Below are 15,487 nucleotides of genomic sequence, written 5' to 3'. Positions count from 1 at the left end.
TGGATGGAAAACTGCACACGGAAGTGGCGTTAGCTTGTTGTTAGCGTGTGAGACTAGTTAGCTGTCCCGCTACAAAAACAAGGCAGCGTTTTTCTAACTCAGCTACTTCTTGGTTTTAGTCGGTAAAGATGCAACAAACGTATGTTTGTTGTTCCTGTGCCAAGTCTGTTATTTTATTTCCTCTGACATAATATAAACAGGGAACTTCTAACGTTAGCTTAGCAACCTTTGCTCGCTGTGCTGTAAAGAGGTAGGTTATCACTTACTTACGTCTTATTTATTCATGAAAGTACTCTTTAGCTTTCGTAGTGGGGTTAGTAACAGCGGTATTAGGAAACCTTTGTTAATTTTAAACATGCATTTAATTGAGAAACAGTGCAGACACACGCCAGACATTACCTGCCTCTTTTCCATTCAACATTCAACACATAAACTGTTATAAGCACATCAGGCGGTTCTAGGTCCAGACATGCTGCATTTAAACTTAAACTAATTCATTGTTTGTGTACAATTTGTTACAGAGAGGAAAGAACACATTTCTAATTTTAAATATGCAGCACTGTGCAAAAGTCTTCAGCCACCCCATCATGTCTTCATATTTTGGTAGGAAAATGTGGAACCGGTGCAGCGATTTATCAAAACATGTTCAAGCATACAAGAGTATAAAGTATATAAGGCAAAAACAACTTTGTACAGTTCTAACGATCTTGAAAGCCAATATTTGGTTTGACCACATTTATTCTTCAACGCAGCCTGAACTCTGTTAGCAAAGCTTTCCTGTCATTTCTTTAAGCAGTCTTCAGGAATAGTTTTCCAGGCTTCTTGAAGGACATCCAAAGCTCTTCTTTGGATGTTTGATGCAAACCGATTATAAGGACACAGCTTATAATCGGTTCTTTGCAAAGTTGCCTGTTATATTTTTAAAAGTTAGCTAAAGAATATGCACATATGCATTAACCCTAACCTAACTTATCCCTGAAAAAATTGCACTTAAAGAACAAAAACTCATAAATTCTTTCTGTCCAGCTATGGACCCCCACAGATCCAGCATCAGCTGTCACAGCCATCAGTCCTCGTACAAAAGACAAAGAGACGACAGTGGCAGAAGTCCTCGTGAGAATAAACACTTCAGAACGAACACACAGCACCAGTATCGGTCTGAGTCGGCTCTGGGTCAAAACCCTTTGAGCTGCAGGACTTTAAGCACGAGAAGAGAGCTTTATGAAAGAGACTTTCCTGTTTACAAACAGCCTGTGGAAGTGGGATGTTTTTCCCTCGACTCTGAGCGTAGATTCTTCAACGACAGCAGGCAGATGAGGTACTACGTGGAGCCTGACAGGAATCCAAATTTCAACCTGAGGGATGGATACAGGGATCGCTTTATAAAAAGAGACGACAGTGTGAAGGAGAGGCTGGACCATATTCTCCGGTGGATTGTAGCCAATAAATCAAAGATTAACCCAACAGGGGCAGCAGCCTCACCTCGGTAAGTGTAGCTGTGAGGTTCCTGTTTTTATTGTATTTCTCTTCAGGTGATCAAGTAGGTCCCACACAGAGAGAGAGAGATAAACATTATCGATCTCTAACCACAACAACAGTTCCTACTGGACATGTATTCTTTGATCAACCTCTACTCTTTCCAGCGCTTTAGATGTCGACTTTGTGACATGGCGGGGCCACCTAACTAAGCTGCTGACCACTCCTTATGAGACAAGGGAAGGCTGGTTGTTAGCAGTCACCAGGTTCAGGGGCACATTTTACATCAGTGAGGTGGAAACGGAAGCTGCTCGCAGGGAACGGGAGAACCGCACCGAGAGGCATGAAGAGATGATGTACTGGGGATACAAGTTTGAGCAATACACATGTGCAGGTAGGTGGGTTTATGTAGCAGTAAACAAGTACCTTATTTTTCCTTTTCTTTTCTTTTTTTTTTTTTTTTGAAACTTTGGGTACTGATTTAAACTGCCTTACCCACAGCTGATGATTCACAGGCATACCTCATAATCAACTGGTTTTATATTCAGTCCATTTGTGCCTGGAAAGCACAACATGTGAGATTTCCACTATGGGGAAAATGCTAATGGTATAATAAAAAACCCCAAACAAAAACAGTACTTTTGCCTCACAAAAAGAAGGTGCAGGTTTGATTTCACCGGCTGTTTTCGTGTGAGCTTTGCTGCCTGTGTGGGTTCTCTCCAGGCACGCTTGTTGGGTAATTGGTGTGGAGTCTGTTTCTGTGTTAATGCTGCAATAGACTGGCAGCCTGTCCAGGTTGTACCTCACCTTTTACCATTTCACACTTGGGTAACGGTTTTTGAAACTGCTAATTTACTGGGATTTTCCCACATAACCATCTCTAGGGTTTACAGAGACTGGTTTGAAAAGAGGAAACATCCAGTCAGTGGCAGTTCTCAGGGTGAAAATTCCTCATTGGTACCAAAGATCAAAGAGAGACTGCTTGGAACTGATAGGAAGGCAAGAGTAACTCAAACAACCACTTAGTACAATCGAGGTAATCAGAAGACCACACCAGGTGCAACTCCTGTCAGCTAAGAAAAGGAAACTGAAGCTATAATTCATCCAAGCTCAACAAAACTGGACAATAGAAGACTAGAAAAATGTTGCCTGGCTGATGATTCTTGGTTTGTGCTGCACTGGTAATGGCAGAATTGGGGATAAACAACAGGAAAACACAGATCCATGCTGCTGGGTCCCTTAGTACCACCTATCGACTAGTCACGATTACGTCGACTATCAAAATCGTCGACGACTGATTTAATAGTCGATGTGTCGTTTGAAGCTTTGTAAGATCGCAAAAGACGCAGGAATAAGTAGTAGGATTTAAGAGTGTAATAACGGACTGAAACAGAAGATGGCAGCACTGCATGTACAAGGATGCCAGCTGCCGTTAAACCCCGAAGAAGAAGAAGAAGCAGCTGTGTCCCAGAATTCATAGCGCGGCCCAGCTTAGTTTCCAACAATGGCGGTAGCTAGTTAGTTTTAATATTACTCTTATTATTCTTTCTGGGTCACAAAATAAACGTTTAACATATTTTCAGGCGAGAATGTAGCTGTGTAAACCTCAAATATCGGCTCAGTTTATCAGGACACCACATATTTTCAAAAGCGCTCCGACGTTTTCGGAGACGTCTGTTACCCACTAGCTCGATAGCTAGCCGGGGGCTAGGTCACTAGCGCTGTGAGAACACCGGACTCCCGGCAAATTGTTTTCAAACCCACCGCCGTCTTTCGCGACTCAGGTTAAATATATATGAGTCACTTAGATAAATTAAAAATGTTGTTGTTTGGCTTTTTTTTTTTTTTTTTTTTTTTTAGTATTTATTTGTTCCTGAGTAAATCGGTTTGGCTGAGATTAAAGTTATAGTTTTTACACAGCTGAATAAACGTCAAGCAGACAGCTGATTATCAGAAGTGTGAGATGCTGGAGAATATACTCCGGTGTCCTGTTATATTTTAGATAGCAAGGAGTTTATTAAACTTTACCGAAACAATCTGCAAATTTCATTAAAATTGAATAAACTATCATCTTGTCTTTATTTTTAGTTAGCACCTTAAAAGCTTAAAGCTGTAAGCTAATGATAGTTATATAAGAGCAGATGCTGCTGGTGCAATAAGCTGTAGTTTTACGTCCAGTGGATGATGATCTGATTAGTCGACTAATCGCATAAATAATCGGTGACTAGTCGACTATCAAAATAATCGTTTGTGGCAGCCCTAGTACCAGCTGAGCATCATTTACGTGACACAGCCTGAGTATTGTTGCTGATTATGTTCATCTCTTTATGACCACAGTGCCTATCTTTTGATGGCCGCTTCCAGCAGCTGTCCTTTTAAAAAGTTATCTTCATGTCTTCATGTAATTGAAGAACTCGAGTAACAGCAAAGACTCGTAAATGCAGTATGATTGTTGATCTTACCATGGTTAATTAAAATTATTACACTCTATAAAAATGTAACGTGATTATTATAATGCCCAACACTGACTTCAAATCATTATTTTTTTATTTTTTCTGTACATATCCGTGTGTCCATTATATTAGATATGAAAACTAAACCTAGCACAGTGCTTTCGGTGGTAAAGTTTCACCTTTGTCTCTCCTGTAGACAATACCCACAGTCTACCTGACCCTGGTGGAGTGGTTAACACCAACGAGGCCTTCTGCACTGTGGTGCAAACTCGGCTCGCGGATCACAGACTGCTGTTCTCCGGCGAGGTGGACTGTCGAGATAAAGATCCCAAAGCTCCGGCTGCTCCTGCCTGTTACGTGGAGCTGAAGACCTCTGCAGAGATCTGCACCCCCAAACAGCGCAGCAACTTCCACAGGTACAGGATAAAGTAAAGCCTCATAATTTTCACGTTATGTGGTTGGCTGGATGGTAACGCTTTTATTTTGGCGCTCCTCAGGTTCAAACTGCTTAAGTGGTGGGCCCAGTCTTTTCTCCCGGGAGTCCCTAGAGTGGTGGCAGGTTTCCGAGATCAGGAAGGTGTCGTTGTTTCCGTGGAGACCTTTCACATTTCTAAGATCTCCCATCTCATCAAGGTAAAGCAATAAATAACTCGTGATTTAAAAACATCTGGCAGCACACCATGAGCACACTTCATGAGCCTTCTGTACATCTTTTAAACAGAACGAGTACAACTGCTGGAAGCCGACAGTATGCATGAACTTTTGCTGCGATTTCCTGTCTTTTGTGAAGCGTGTAGTTACCGAAGACAGTCCTAGGTGAGCTATAATAACACTTTTAAAATATTCTGGTTTGGGGTAAATACATGTTAATCTCTTTCTGTTGTCATTTCAGAGTGGTGTACCTGTTCTCCTGGGATCCCTACAAAGATGTCACCTACTCTGCCCACAGAGACTCTCAGTATTGCTTCCTGCCACACTGGTATGTTGAGGAGATGACGAGAAGTGAAGACTCCCAATATGAGCCTAAAGCATAATTTATACTTCTGCACCGAAGTCTGAAAGCCTGGAGTTGATTCATTTCCTTCCAGTCAATTAGAAGAGGAGGAAACAGGCCAATCACAGTTGTTTTGTGGAAGGGAGGTGCACGTCAGCATAGGTTATTGTGACGTAAGATTTAACCCTACGTATCGCTCTGATAAACTGAATTGCAGAAGTATAAATTCCACCTGAGGCATGGTCACGAATGCATCATTATCCTGTAGACCTCCAGTGGAGGACATTTAACGTGGTAAACATTTGCATGAGCTCACCAATCACTACTCATCAGTCTTCTGGGGGGGATTCTTTTATTTATTTTTTTTTAAAGCAGTGATGAACTACATTTTATCTGGCATGTAATGATCTAAACAAAACACAATTAAAGAAATCAATATTGTTTCTCAATCTTTTTTATTCCCTGGTTATAACAATAATTTACAACCCACAAACAGTGTTATGTTTATTTAAACAAAATTAGAAAATCTGTGTTTTGTTTTGTTTTTTTTGTTGTTGTAAATGAGTCAAGATGATATCAAATAAGAACTGGATGTAAACAAAGTTCATTTTGTAAAATATAAAAAGCAAAATTGTAAAGCTTTAATCAAAAAAAAAAAAACAGTTGGAGCTGTTTTTCCTAACTGCTACCAAATATAAGTGACAACTGGCAGAGGAGCTGAAATCTGGTAAATGTGTCACTTGGCTAGAGTATTGATAGAACAACAAAAGGTCTAAAGGCTGCGGTGTTAAAGGGAAGCGCCTCTCTTGGTTATAACCAAGACGTAAAGAGAGAAAAACCAGTTTAACAACAGCAGCAGGAGGAGGAGTGGATCAACTGTCAACCGGCATCAAGTTGAAAGGCAGCATTAACTGTCATTTACCACATCAGAGAGAGAGAAAGTACTGTGACAAATACTGTGAATCACTGCGATCCCTGACAAGTTTACACTACTCGCAGGGAACTGATAGAAATAATGGAAGACATCTGTGTGAAAGAAAAAGAGCACACGTCGAACACTGCGATATTGAAAACAGTAGAAAAAACTCAGTGCATCAAATGTTTGTAGATCAACAGTCACTGAATAACTTACAAACGAGTGACAAAAAAAAGAATTAAACCATCGACAAGCATCAAAATGAAAAAGTGCCAAAACCTGCAGCTCTTTAGAGTGAGACTGGCTTCAAAAGAGTCAAAACCCTATAACCTTTGATGTTAAAATGCCCAGCTTTACAACAAAAATAAATGTGTTTGCAACCTGATACAGTTTCTTTTTGTCTTTATAACCTGTTAGCCCCAGTCATAACTCCACATGGTTGCTTTCTTATATAAACTTTACAAAAGCTCAAAAGTAAAAGGTGTGGCTACGCTGACTTACAGGTACATGCCGACACAGATGTCTGCTCAGCTTAACCAGTTTTTGTAGCACTGGTGTCTTTTGTCGTGTAATAATCTCACCAGTAGTAAACTATCAAAGAAGCTTGTGTTCCAGTCTTGCCACAGAGTCATCCATAAATAGTCACTTCTGGCTCATAAACCCTCCAAAACTTGATAACAACAACATTTTAGCAGCCAAAACCTTAAAATGCAGAGTACAAAGTTAATCAGTAGTTGATAGTGGATCCATCCACGTTTTATATTCAGTCTATGGGGGAAACAAACCTCTAATTCCTGCAGTGAGGAAATATTATACTCTGACTGGTTTCATGAATCAGAAGCTACAGCTTTTGCAGTCACAAGATCACAAAACAAGCTAATTTGAGAGAAATTTGTGTGTAGGTGTTAGTTGGTGTACTCCACCACCAGCAACATAATGAGGGTGTGTCTTTTGGAAGAATACTGTTTATCTTTGTAGGTCCAAAGACTTGAAGAATACATGCTGAGGTGCACTGATGCTGTGGACGCACAACTAAGATTTTAGCTTGGTTTTTTCCTTTAATTTGTCACTCGTCTGTATGTCAGTTCATACAGTTTCTTTTTCATAATGCATTACAATCAGAGGCACTGGCTACCTACAACTACTGCAGCATGTGCAGACACATATTCACTGTGCTTTTCCCTCAATTTATATTAAATTAATTTAATGAGGTTTCCATCTTGCAGGATTTCACAACTGGATAAATTCACAGTTAAAAGCTTAAGTGTATGTAAAGAATGGCCCAGTGGTTTAGATTAAGGCAGCAGTAAACTTATCATCACGTGCAATAAAGCTCAAATGTTAAGACAAAAGTCTTAAATTGAAATACACTTTTTCAAATTCATATGAAAATGTAAATGTAAAGACAAATATCATTCATCTCCTATAGTGAAATATGAAACTACAGCAGACTCATGACAAAAACTCGGACCAGGGGAAAGCAGCTAGTCTGGCCCATTGATTTGAACCAGTAATTTCTTAAAGAGCATGTATATTTCCACAAGAGCTGTATCAGTCTTTCAGTGCAGCCAACATCTCTCAGAAAGAGGCCAAACAGGTGTATTTGTGTTCTTTTGCCTAAACTGTTGTTTTTTTCTTTTTTTAAATCATCACCTGTTTTATTTTTTAACAGTAGAAAGTTCAGCTCTTTGAAAGGTGTTCTTTTCAAACAGTTACTCAATACAGGACCTGTTTAACTCGCCTCACACTAGAAGATATTATACAGCCAACCAAACTAATAAATAATGTCTATGTTTTTCTTTGTCACATAAACCCAGTTAACTTTAGTCCCTGCAGGACCATGCTTAACCAAGAGAAATGCACCAGTGGAGAGGATGTGTATGCACAGATGTTCACAGTTAGAGGTTAACAATAGCAATAATTAAACCCCCCTCTGGTTTTGTTATATAATTTGGGAATGGAATAGGAACGTGGGGCTCCCAAAGCACCATTGCGGGCTCATATTATCATGCCTATGCGACAGAAACTATTCATAATGTTAGTAATAGCATCAGCAGGCTTTAAAACCTACTGAGGATGAGTGCACTGATGGTTTGCTGTGTTCAGGTAGCCGTCTTCAGTGCTTCAGTTTCTTGTTCATCCCCATGATTCTGAAGGTCACTGCAGCGATCTTCTCATACACAACAAACATGAGTGCAGCCGTCAGTACCGTCTGTAGCAGCTTGGCCTCCAGGCCTTTGTACAAACCGAGAGCACCGTGCTTCCTGCGATAAACACGGGTATACAACTGTGACCACTGCTACATATTCACACATGTGCTTGTTCTGAGTCGAGTGACTAGATAGTGTAATTTTAGAGATGCTGCACTCACTTGATCCGGTCCATGAGCAGGAACAAAATGTTAGAAAGGCTCCCCATCACACCACCACCCTCGGCGTCACTTTTATACTGGCCAAACTGATGAAAAAGCATAAAACAAGTGATGCATGTGTAGTCATGCATATTTGCATCGAGTGTTTGATGGTATTAACCATATAAAGATGCTCTGGTTTCTCTAAATTTTTCTATTAATACACACTCACCGGCCACTTTGTTTAAACCGGTTCATCTGCTGATCAATAGAAATATCTAATCATCCAATCACATTGCAGCAACTCAGCTAATTTAGTGATATAGTGAAGTTGCTGCTGAGCATCAGAATGGGGAAAGAAATGTGATTTAAGTGAATGTAGCTTGGTTTTTGGTAGCAGGCGTTCTTATCTACTGGGACCGGATCAGAATTTTTTTTCCCCTAATAAAGTTTCTGAGGAGTGTACACAAAATTAAGTCAAATTTACACAATGTTGTGTCCCAGACTCAGCCAGGAGTTCCACTTTAGTTTTTAGTTTTTGAGGAAACATCATTTTGCCCGTGTAAGAGTGTAATAGATGGCTTTTGGCACACATAAAATTACACAGATACAATTTGTAGTTGTTTTTGTCTGTTTACTGAATTTTCTGTCATTGCAAAAATGTTGAACTTCATCAGCCTAATCTTTGAAAAACAGAATACAGGAATAACATTTTCTGTATCAGAGTATTTACCCTCAGTATGGCCTGAACTGTCTGCAGAGGATACGTGGCAGTGGTAGCGATGGCCTTGGCAATGGCTCCAATGAGAAAAATCTTTGCTGAGGATATCTGTGGTAAAAGACGAAAGTTCACAGGTCAGGTGACTGATCGCTAGATTGGTCTAAACAGGGTCCCTCCTGATCACAGCCCTTCAGCTATGGAACGACAGGATGCTGACTGATTAGCTTCAATAAGGCAATATTGCATACATCACTGGTTCTCTTTAAGTCTTCTTACCTTCCTCCCTCCTCTGCCTGCCTTCCTCTTCATGGCCTCATAAATCATGAACTGCACAGCAGGGTTGAGTACGAGGACGAGAGAGGGCAAAGTGCCGTTCCACAGAGTTCCCACCCCCTCGTTGGCTATGATCTGTGAGAAAGCATCTGAAAGAGAAGCAGTGAGGTTTGAAAATCACACAGACATAAGACAAGGACGTCAGAAATCTTCACCTGTTTAACAGATATGAAGCGCTCACCAAATATGCCTCTGTAGTGAGTCTGGTGGAGGTCTTCGTTTCTGAACTTTACCCCCTGCATCTTCAGTCGAGTGTTGACCACCCACATGGGAGTGGTCAGGATCACATTCACCACTCCTACATGAACAAGAGATATTCAAGTTTCTTGAATCCACAAACCAGAGGATAATATCACCATCTTTTGCATACAGTCTATGGGATACATGCATGCAAACGTTTCACACACAAATCCAGGATTCATCCATTCAATCCAGACATCTGTCACACAGTCACTCCCTCCACTTTTGAAAAATTTGCCTTTTGTGCTACAGGCTTCTCTATTAATTGGACACCTTGCATCCATTTAAGTCTTTTAGACAATTTCCATCAGGTCAGTACTTACCTGACACAATTCCAATGAGCAAGTCTTTCCCAGGTCTGGACTGGCCTGGACCAGATGCCATCAGCTTCTTCAGCGAGTTAAACGTGTAGAAGTAGACAAAATTGGAGCAGCAAAGGCTGGAGATAACTGGGAACCAGCCTCTGTACAGTGACAGACTGGGAGAGGTAGTGATGAGGCATTTGAGTAGTGCGTTTTCAGTCATGTGGTCAAAACATCATCCTAAACCATGGATTAGATTACAGCTGCAGCTACCAATTGTTTTCATTAACTGTTTATATCTGTGATTACCTTGTTTTGGTTCATAACATTTGGTTAAATTATAAATATGGTCAAATAAGAGTAAAACAAGGCTTAACTTGTGTAATTTCTAACCAGAAGCCTCAGTGATTTTAAATTCCCAAACTATACGTACAAGCCTTCTTCCTTTGCTATCTCAGCCAGAATAACTGGAGTTGAGTTCGACTTTCTCTTCTCATCCACTGAAAAACAAACACAAATATGCCAGAAATCAGGTAATGAGTCTCTGGACAATGACTTGACACACAAAGATCAGTTTAACTGCATTATCTCAGCTTGTGGAATATAAAAGAGTGGAAGCAGAAAGGCATAACACACCTTTTTATGTCTTATATAGAGCTGAACATGAGCATGCTTTGCAATAAAAAAAAAAAAGACACATGAAACAACAAACAGAAATGGATTGTTTATGAGGTAAAATAAAAACTACATTTATCAGTGCGCTACTCTTTGGGATGCAGTTACGGTTGCTCTATAATGACCCCAGCGTTAAACCTCTTTCAACTCTGCAGCTTATCAGGTGACCTCTGTCCAAGATGATAAAGCCCCCCAGCTCACCCTGGAGTCTGCTTTTGGCCGTGTCCAGAGGAAAGAAGACGGTCATAGCTGTCACACTCCCCTAAAAAGACAATGCACTGCAACATTAACATCCATACTGACACCTGAAAACACAACATCTAATACCATTGTTCAGCTTAAAGTGGTTTCTTCAACACCATGCTATCTGCTATTAGAAGGATAATACCCCAACCCCCATAAAAAACAAATAAATAAGAAACAAAGCTACTCACCATTGCACCTGCCACAGCATGAACCAGTGTCTCATAGGATAGGAGCCCGACAGCCGAGCCACCGTTGTCGGACATCTCTGCAGGCTCCCCCCGGTCCAACCACACAAGCTAAACACCGGGAAGTAACTGCCGTGAACCCAATGGAATATGTCCGGGTTTTCCGAACAGTGGAAACGTTTTAAACAATAATTATTCACAACTTCATGTTATAGGAAGCTGAAAAGCAACAAGAAACAGAAACCAAAGAAGAGAGTGGAAAAACTGTCAGATTGGGTTCACTCTCTTCTGGTCGGGGGTTAGTTCCTCCCAAGATGCCGCTGATTGGACAGTTTCTTCTTCTTCCTTTGTTGACTCTTCTGTCGGTTCTGTTTCTTCTTCTTCTGTTTTTGGTAAACCATTAACTTTAGCATAGAATTTATTAGCCACCTACTGGACTGGAAGGAGAAGTGGTGGAAAAACTATATGGGATTTTACAGCCCTTATTTGCGGCAGGTCACCACAGCATGTGTGATTTTCCAGATTTTTTCTGACACCCCCCCAAAGGGACAGACTTAGATATCATAATCATCTAGATATGACAACACACGGTCTAAGAGACTTACACTAATGCTTTTTTAGTACACTTATGTAAAATACACATACTCAAATGCTGGACTGTATCTGGGCTTGTACGCATACACTTCTGTTTCATGTTACTTCACATCAACAGTTTCTCCAATTCATTTCATGGAGAAATTTCTCTTTTTAACGCTAAGCTCTAAGGATGAGCTCCCATGATGAATATAATATCTTGTAAAAAGAAAACTATCCTGCAATATTATTTTGAACCTAAACAAATAGCAAAAATAGAACATGTGACTAATCAGCCGTTTTTTAAAAAGTAAAGAAAACAATTGAATTGCATGTATAAAAAAAAAATGAACGTTTTTTATTACATTTGATACTTTAAGTATAGTGTGTTATTTTTACTTTTGCTGTAATTAATGACCCAATCAAGCATGTCTGTCAAGATTTTAACAATATCTAATTAGATTAGATGGATAAATAGATATATAAATAGAATAAAGCAATAATTTGTTAATAAAAGCTTTAATCATGTATTATACTTAAGACAGTTTTTAGGTATAAACGCTTTAAGTAAAAAAGTTGAATGTTCCAAGTCTTAAGTTGATTCAAGGTAACAGAGGGAGTTGATGTCGCTTTTTACTCTTTTAAATACTTTTCTACAAATTACAGAATAAAAATGTATCATAAAAACATCAGTTTACAAATGAAGATGAAGAATTTAGAGTTCTAACGAGCTAAAACCTGAAACAAGAAATAACAGATAATGTTCCATTTTCATTTTACTGGTCATTCTAATCCACAACAATATATTATTCTTTCATAAAGATTGCTTTTGCCTTCAAACCTGTGAAGAAACAGTGATTCACACACAGCAGAAACTCCTGCTGTGTGTGAACACGTTTTCTGGGTGAAATCGCAGTAAGGGATTTTTTATAGTGTTGAGGAAATGGGGCAGCTCACAGCAGTGAAGCGAACTTTGCTTTTGTTTTATGGCCCCGAGCTGCTGGTGCGTTGACGCCCAGTCATCGCTTTGTTTGCTTGGGTCTGCAGTCGCTTCTGCTCATCTGACGTTAGCCGGGGGGGCGCAGAGAAACTTAGATTTTTATTTTTCTCCAAGCTTTTCCCTTCTTACCAGAGATGTCTAGGTATCATAAAGCAGCGATTGATGGATACGTGGAACTCTTGAAGGAGGCCACGGTGAAGGACCTGAACACGCCGGATGAGGATGGCATGACTCCCACCATACTGGCTGCTTTTCATGGACATATCAGTGCTCTTCAGCTCATATGCAGCAGAAAGTAAGCTTTCTATCGCCTGTCCTTCATCTCACATCTTACACTGAGACAAAAACGACCTGAACATATGAGTTCTCGTCAAGTGTTTTCTTCAGGCTGTGTAATTTTTCTGTCATTTCTAAAGAAAACATAAAGTTAGACATAAAATCTTTACATTTAAATACATTATATTTTATAAAACCACATAAGATTAAGATCTACAGTGGAACCAGGAACAGTGCTCACAGAGCAAAGGTTGACCAGCATGAAATAAAGTGTGTTTTATGCTTTCTCATACGTACTTTATTTGTTTTTGGCACTTCATCTGGATTTTTTCCACAGCTATTGTTCACTCCATTTTAATGAGCTAAGACTTTATTTCCCATTAGCTGAGCCAAAAGTTTAACCAGCCCAATCCATCCCACAAAAACAAAAGAGCTGTTCATCCAGGCCGTGCCACCACCGCCACCGCCACCGCTACTCCACATGTACCTCCGTCCCTCTTTCACTACAACCAAGACCATACAAAATCAAGACCATACAGACTTTTGAGATTCAGAGAAGTTTAGTTTTATTTTATTTATATTTCAATGAGCATAAAGCGTGTCTTGTCTACGTGGCCAGGATTATCTAAACCATTTCCTCTTTGGTCATTACGCAGCATGAACTGGGATTTATGACAAGGTGTAGCAGTCACACAGCAATCAAAACTTGACAGGGGGCAGCAGTAAAAGGACTTTAAGTCTTAATAGCTCACCAGTTAACTTCACCCATCTTTAATTTGTCATATGCTAGATTTGGATGTGGATCTATTCTCTGTTTTAATTTAATTTCCTGGACTGATCCTGGACTGACATTTTTTTAAATGTCACTTTTTATCATTTAATCATTTTCTCTAAACTCATGAAAAACTACTGTGCATGGAGTTTGGTATAAATCAGGAATACAGAATAGCCAAATAATGAAAATATCATCACTAATGATAAAAAATCTTGTGTGTGTGTTCGTGTTGTACAGAGGAGATCCCAACAGGAGTGACATCTGGGGAAACACACCCCTGCACCATGCAGCAGGTAACGGCCACATGCACATCCTCAGCTTCCTGGTCAACTTCGGCGCCAACCTTTTTGCTCTGGACAATGAATTCCACACGCCAATGGATGTGGCCGCTTCACGCGACCACATGGAGTGTGTGCGCTTCCTCGACGCTGCTGCTGCAAAGCAGACCAACCAAAATCCGAAAAAGGTCGCCAATCTGAAGAAAGAGGCAGAAAAAGAGGCAGAGAAACGCGTGAAACTCTGTGAGAAGGTGAAGAAAAAACACAAGAGCAAAATGGATAGAATGCAGCGTGGAAGCAACTCCGGCTCCTTTTCAGATGCAGGAACGGCATCGTCACTGGCAAACGATGGCACCATCACGGGCGTCAACGAACACTTCTCCAAGCTCATCACTGATGATAAAGTTGGCACTATTAAAGGCACACTCCTGAAGAAGTTTGGGAAGAAGGACAAAGGCACGCTGCAGAGGTCAGAAGGAAGTGGGAATGTTATCTTCCTCAAACCAGAGAGCGGATCTGAGAACCCAGACTTTGTGGACGTCTTCAACGAGCAGGAAGAGAACATGCTAGAAGAAATGGACAGCTTCGGAGATGACGACGACGATGGAGGCCAAGTGAAACAGTCCATCTTCAATCGGCCCGGCCTTGGAGGTCTGATGTTCAGGAAGAAGATGGGGCTAGACTCTGACGACATCTCCAGCAGTGCCAATGAAAGCCTTGGTTACCTCGTTCAAAGCGAGACGTTGGAGGCAGACGAAGACACCTCTGGCTTGATGACGGGTGACAACGCACTGCCGTGGGAACAGGAAGATCTGGGACTGGATGATGATGAAGATGAGGAAACCTCTCCTTTGGATGTGTTCCTGTCCTCTATCTCCTTGCCAGATTTTACACCCGCATTCAACAGAGAGCACCTTGACTTGGAGGCACTCATGCTTTGCTCTGATGAAGACCTCAAAGGGATCCGCATCCAGCTCGGACCCAGGAAGAAGATCTTAGAAGCTGTTGCTCGCAGAAGAAAGGCGCTGGAAAATGCAGGCGTCATGAAGGACAGCTCCTTGTGATCTGAAACAAAAACAGTTATTTATCCTCCAAATTTAAAATAAGCCTTTTGTCAGTTCAATTTCTGTATAAAACAAACATGATTCAGCAAACTAGTGAAAAATTCCAACATTTCTACAGATTGAACTTTATTGATCATATTATGACAATATGTTCTGTGTATACCTGTTATATCAAGTTAAAAGTGGCATGGCAGCATCAACCAACAATATCAACAATATCTTATACATCTGGTTTTAAAACAAGAGAAGAAAAGAATAATTATGGGAAGAAAAATAAAGAATAATAAATAATAAAGTGTTGGTATTGACCTGCTGGCTGACTTTCTCCACATATGAGGTGATATGGCACACAGATGATTTGCTTGTGCAGCTGAATGTTTTATTGTAATCATGTCGACCTCAGATAACACACCTGTTAAATAAACAAAACGTACATGCACGATAGTCTCTCCAGTTTAATATTTCCCAATGGGTTTTAAAATTTCCCTGACAGGAACAACAGCTGCTACGAACACAACAAAAAAGAGAGGAAAACAAGCACAGGAGCCACTAAATGACTCACAGCAAATACAAGCAGGCAGGCTAAAACTGGTGAACTAGTAAACACAATGGAGTGACCTGAATAGAATA

The 15,487-nt window shown here is 40.4% G+C and overlaps 3 protein-coding genes across 3 annotated transcripts; 2 read left to right on the top strand and 1 right to left on the bottom strand.

Annotated features, from left to right (window-relative positions):
- Positions 1–24: 24 nt before the first annotated feature.
- Positions 25–5,585, top strand: dxo (decapping exoribonuclease). Its single transcript, XM_040050908.1, has 7 exons — positions 25–250; positions 1,027–1,486; positions 1,644–1,870; positions 4,126–4,345; positions 4,427–4,562; positions 4,651–4,745; positions 4,822–5,585. Exons 2-7 carry the CDS (start codon positions 1,029–1,031, stop codon positions 4,961–4,963), a joined length of 1,278 nt encoding a protein of 425 aa, XP_039906842.1. The 5' UTR covers positions 25–250; positions 1,027–1,028; the 3' UTR covers positions 4,964–5,585.
- Positions 5,586–6,841: 1,256 nt separating this feature from the next.
- On the bottom strand, positions 6,842–11,222 carry LOC120745772 (peroxisomal membrane protein PMP34). The gene is made up of 9 exons (XM_040050921.1): positions 10,895–11,222; positions 10,662–10,722; positions 10,219–10,285; positions 9,807–9,961; positions 9,425–9,541; positions 9,187–9,332; positions 8,923–9,018; positions 8,211–8,296; positions 6,842–8,103 (listed from the first exon to the last, which is right to left on the bottom strand). Exons 1-9 carry the CDS (start codon positions 10,967–10,969, stop codon positions 7,956–7,958), a joined length of 951 nt encoding a protein of 316 aa, XP_039906855.1. The 5' UTR covers positions 10,970–11,222; the 3' UTR covers positions 6,842–7,955.
- A 1,287-nt stretch (positions 11,223–12,509) lies between these two features.
- Positions 12,510–15,290, top strand: anks4b (ankyrin repeat and sterile alpha motif domain containing 4B). The gene is made up of 2 exons (XM_040050897.1): positions 12,510–12,759; positions 13,753–15,290. The coding sequence occupies exons 1-2, from the start codon at positions 12,599–12,601 to the stop codon at positions 14,855–14,857; spliced, it is 1,266 nt and encodes a 421-aa protein (XP_039906831.1). The 5' UTR covers positions 12,510–12,598; the 3' UTR covers positions 14,858–15,290.
- The last annotated feature ends 197 nt before the right edge of the window (positions 15,291–15,487 follow it).

The sequence above is a fragment of the Simochromis diagramma genome, unplaced genomic scaffold, assembly GCF_900408965.1.
Source record: "Simochromis diagramma unplaced genomic scaffold, fSimDia1.1 OVJJ01000321.1, whole genome shotgun sequence".
NCBI classification, from domain to species: Eukaryota; Metazoa; Chordata; class Actinopteri; order Cichliformes; family Cichlidae; genus Simochromis; species Simochromis diagramma.
Note: the sequence above shows the minus strand (reverse complement) of the source record. Positions and strands in the feature narration are given on the sequence as shown.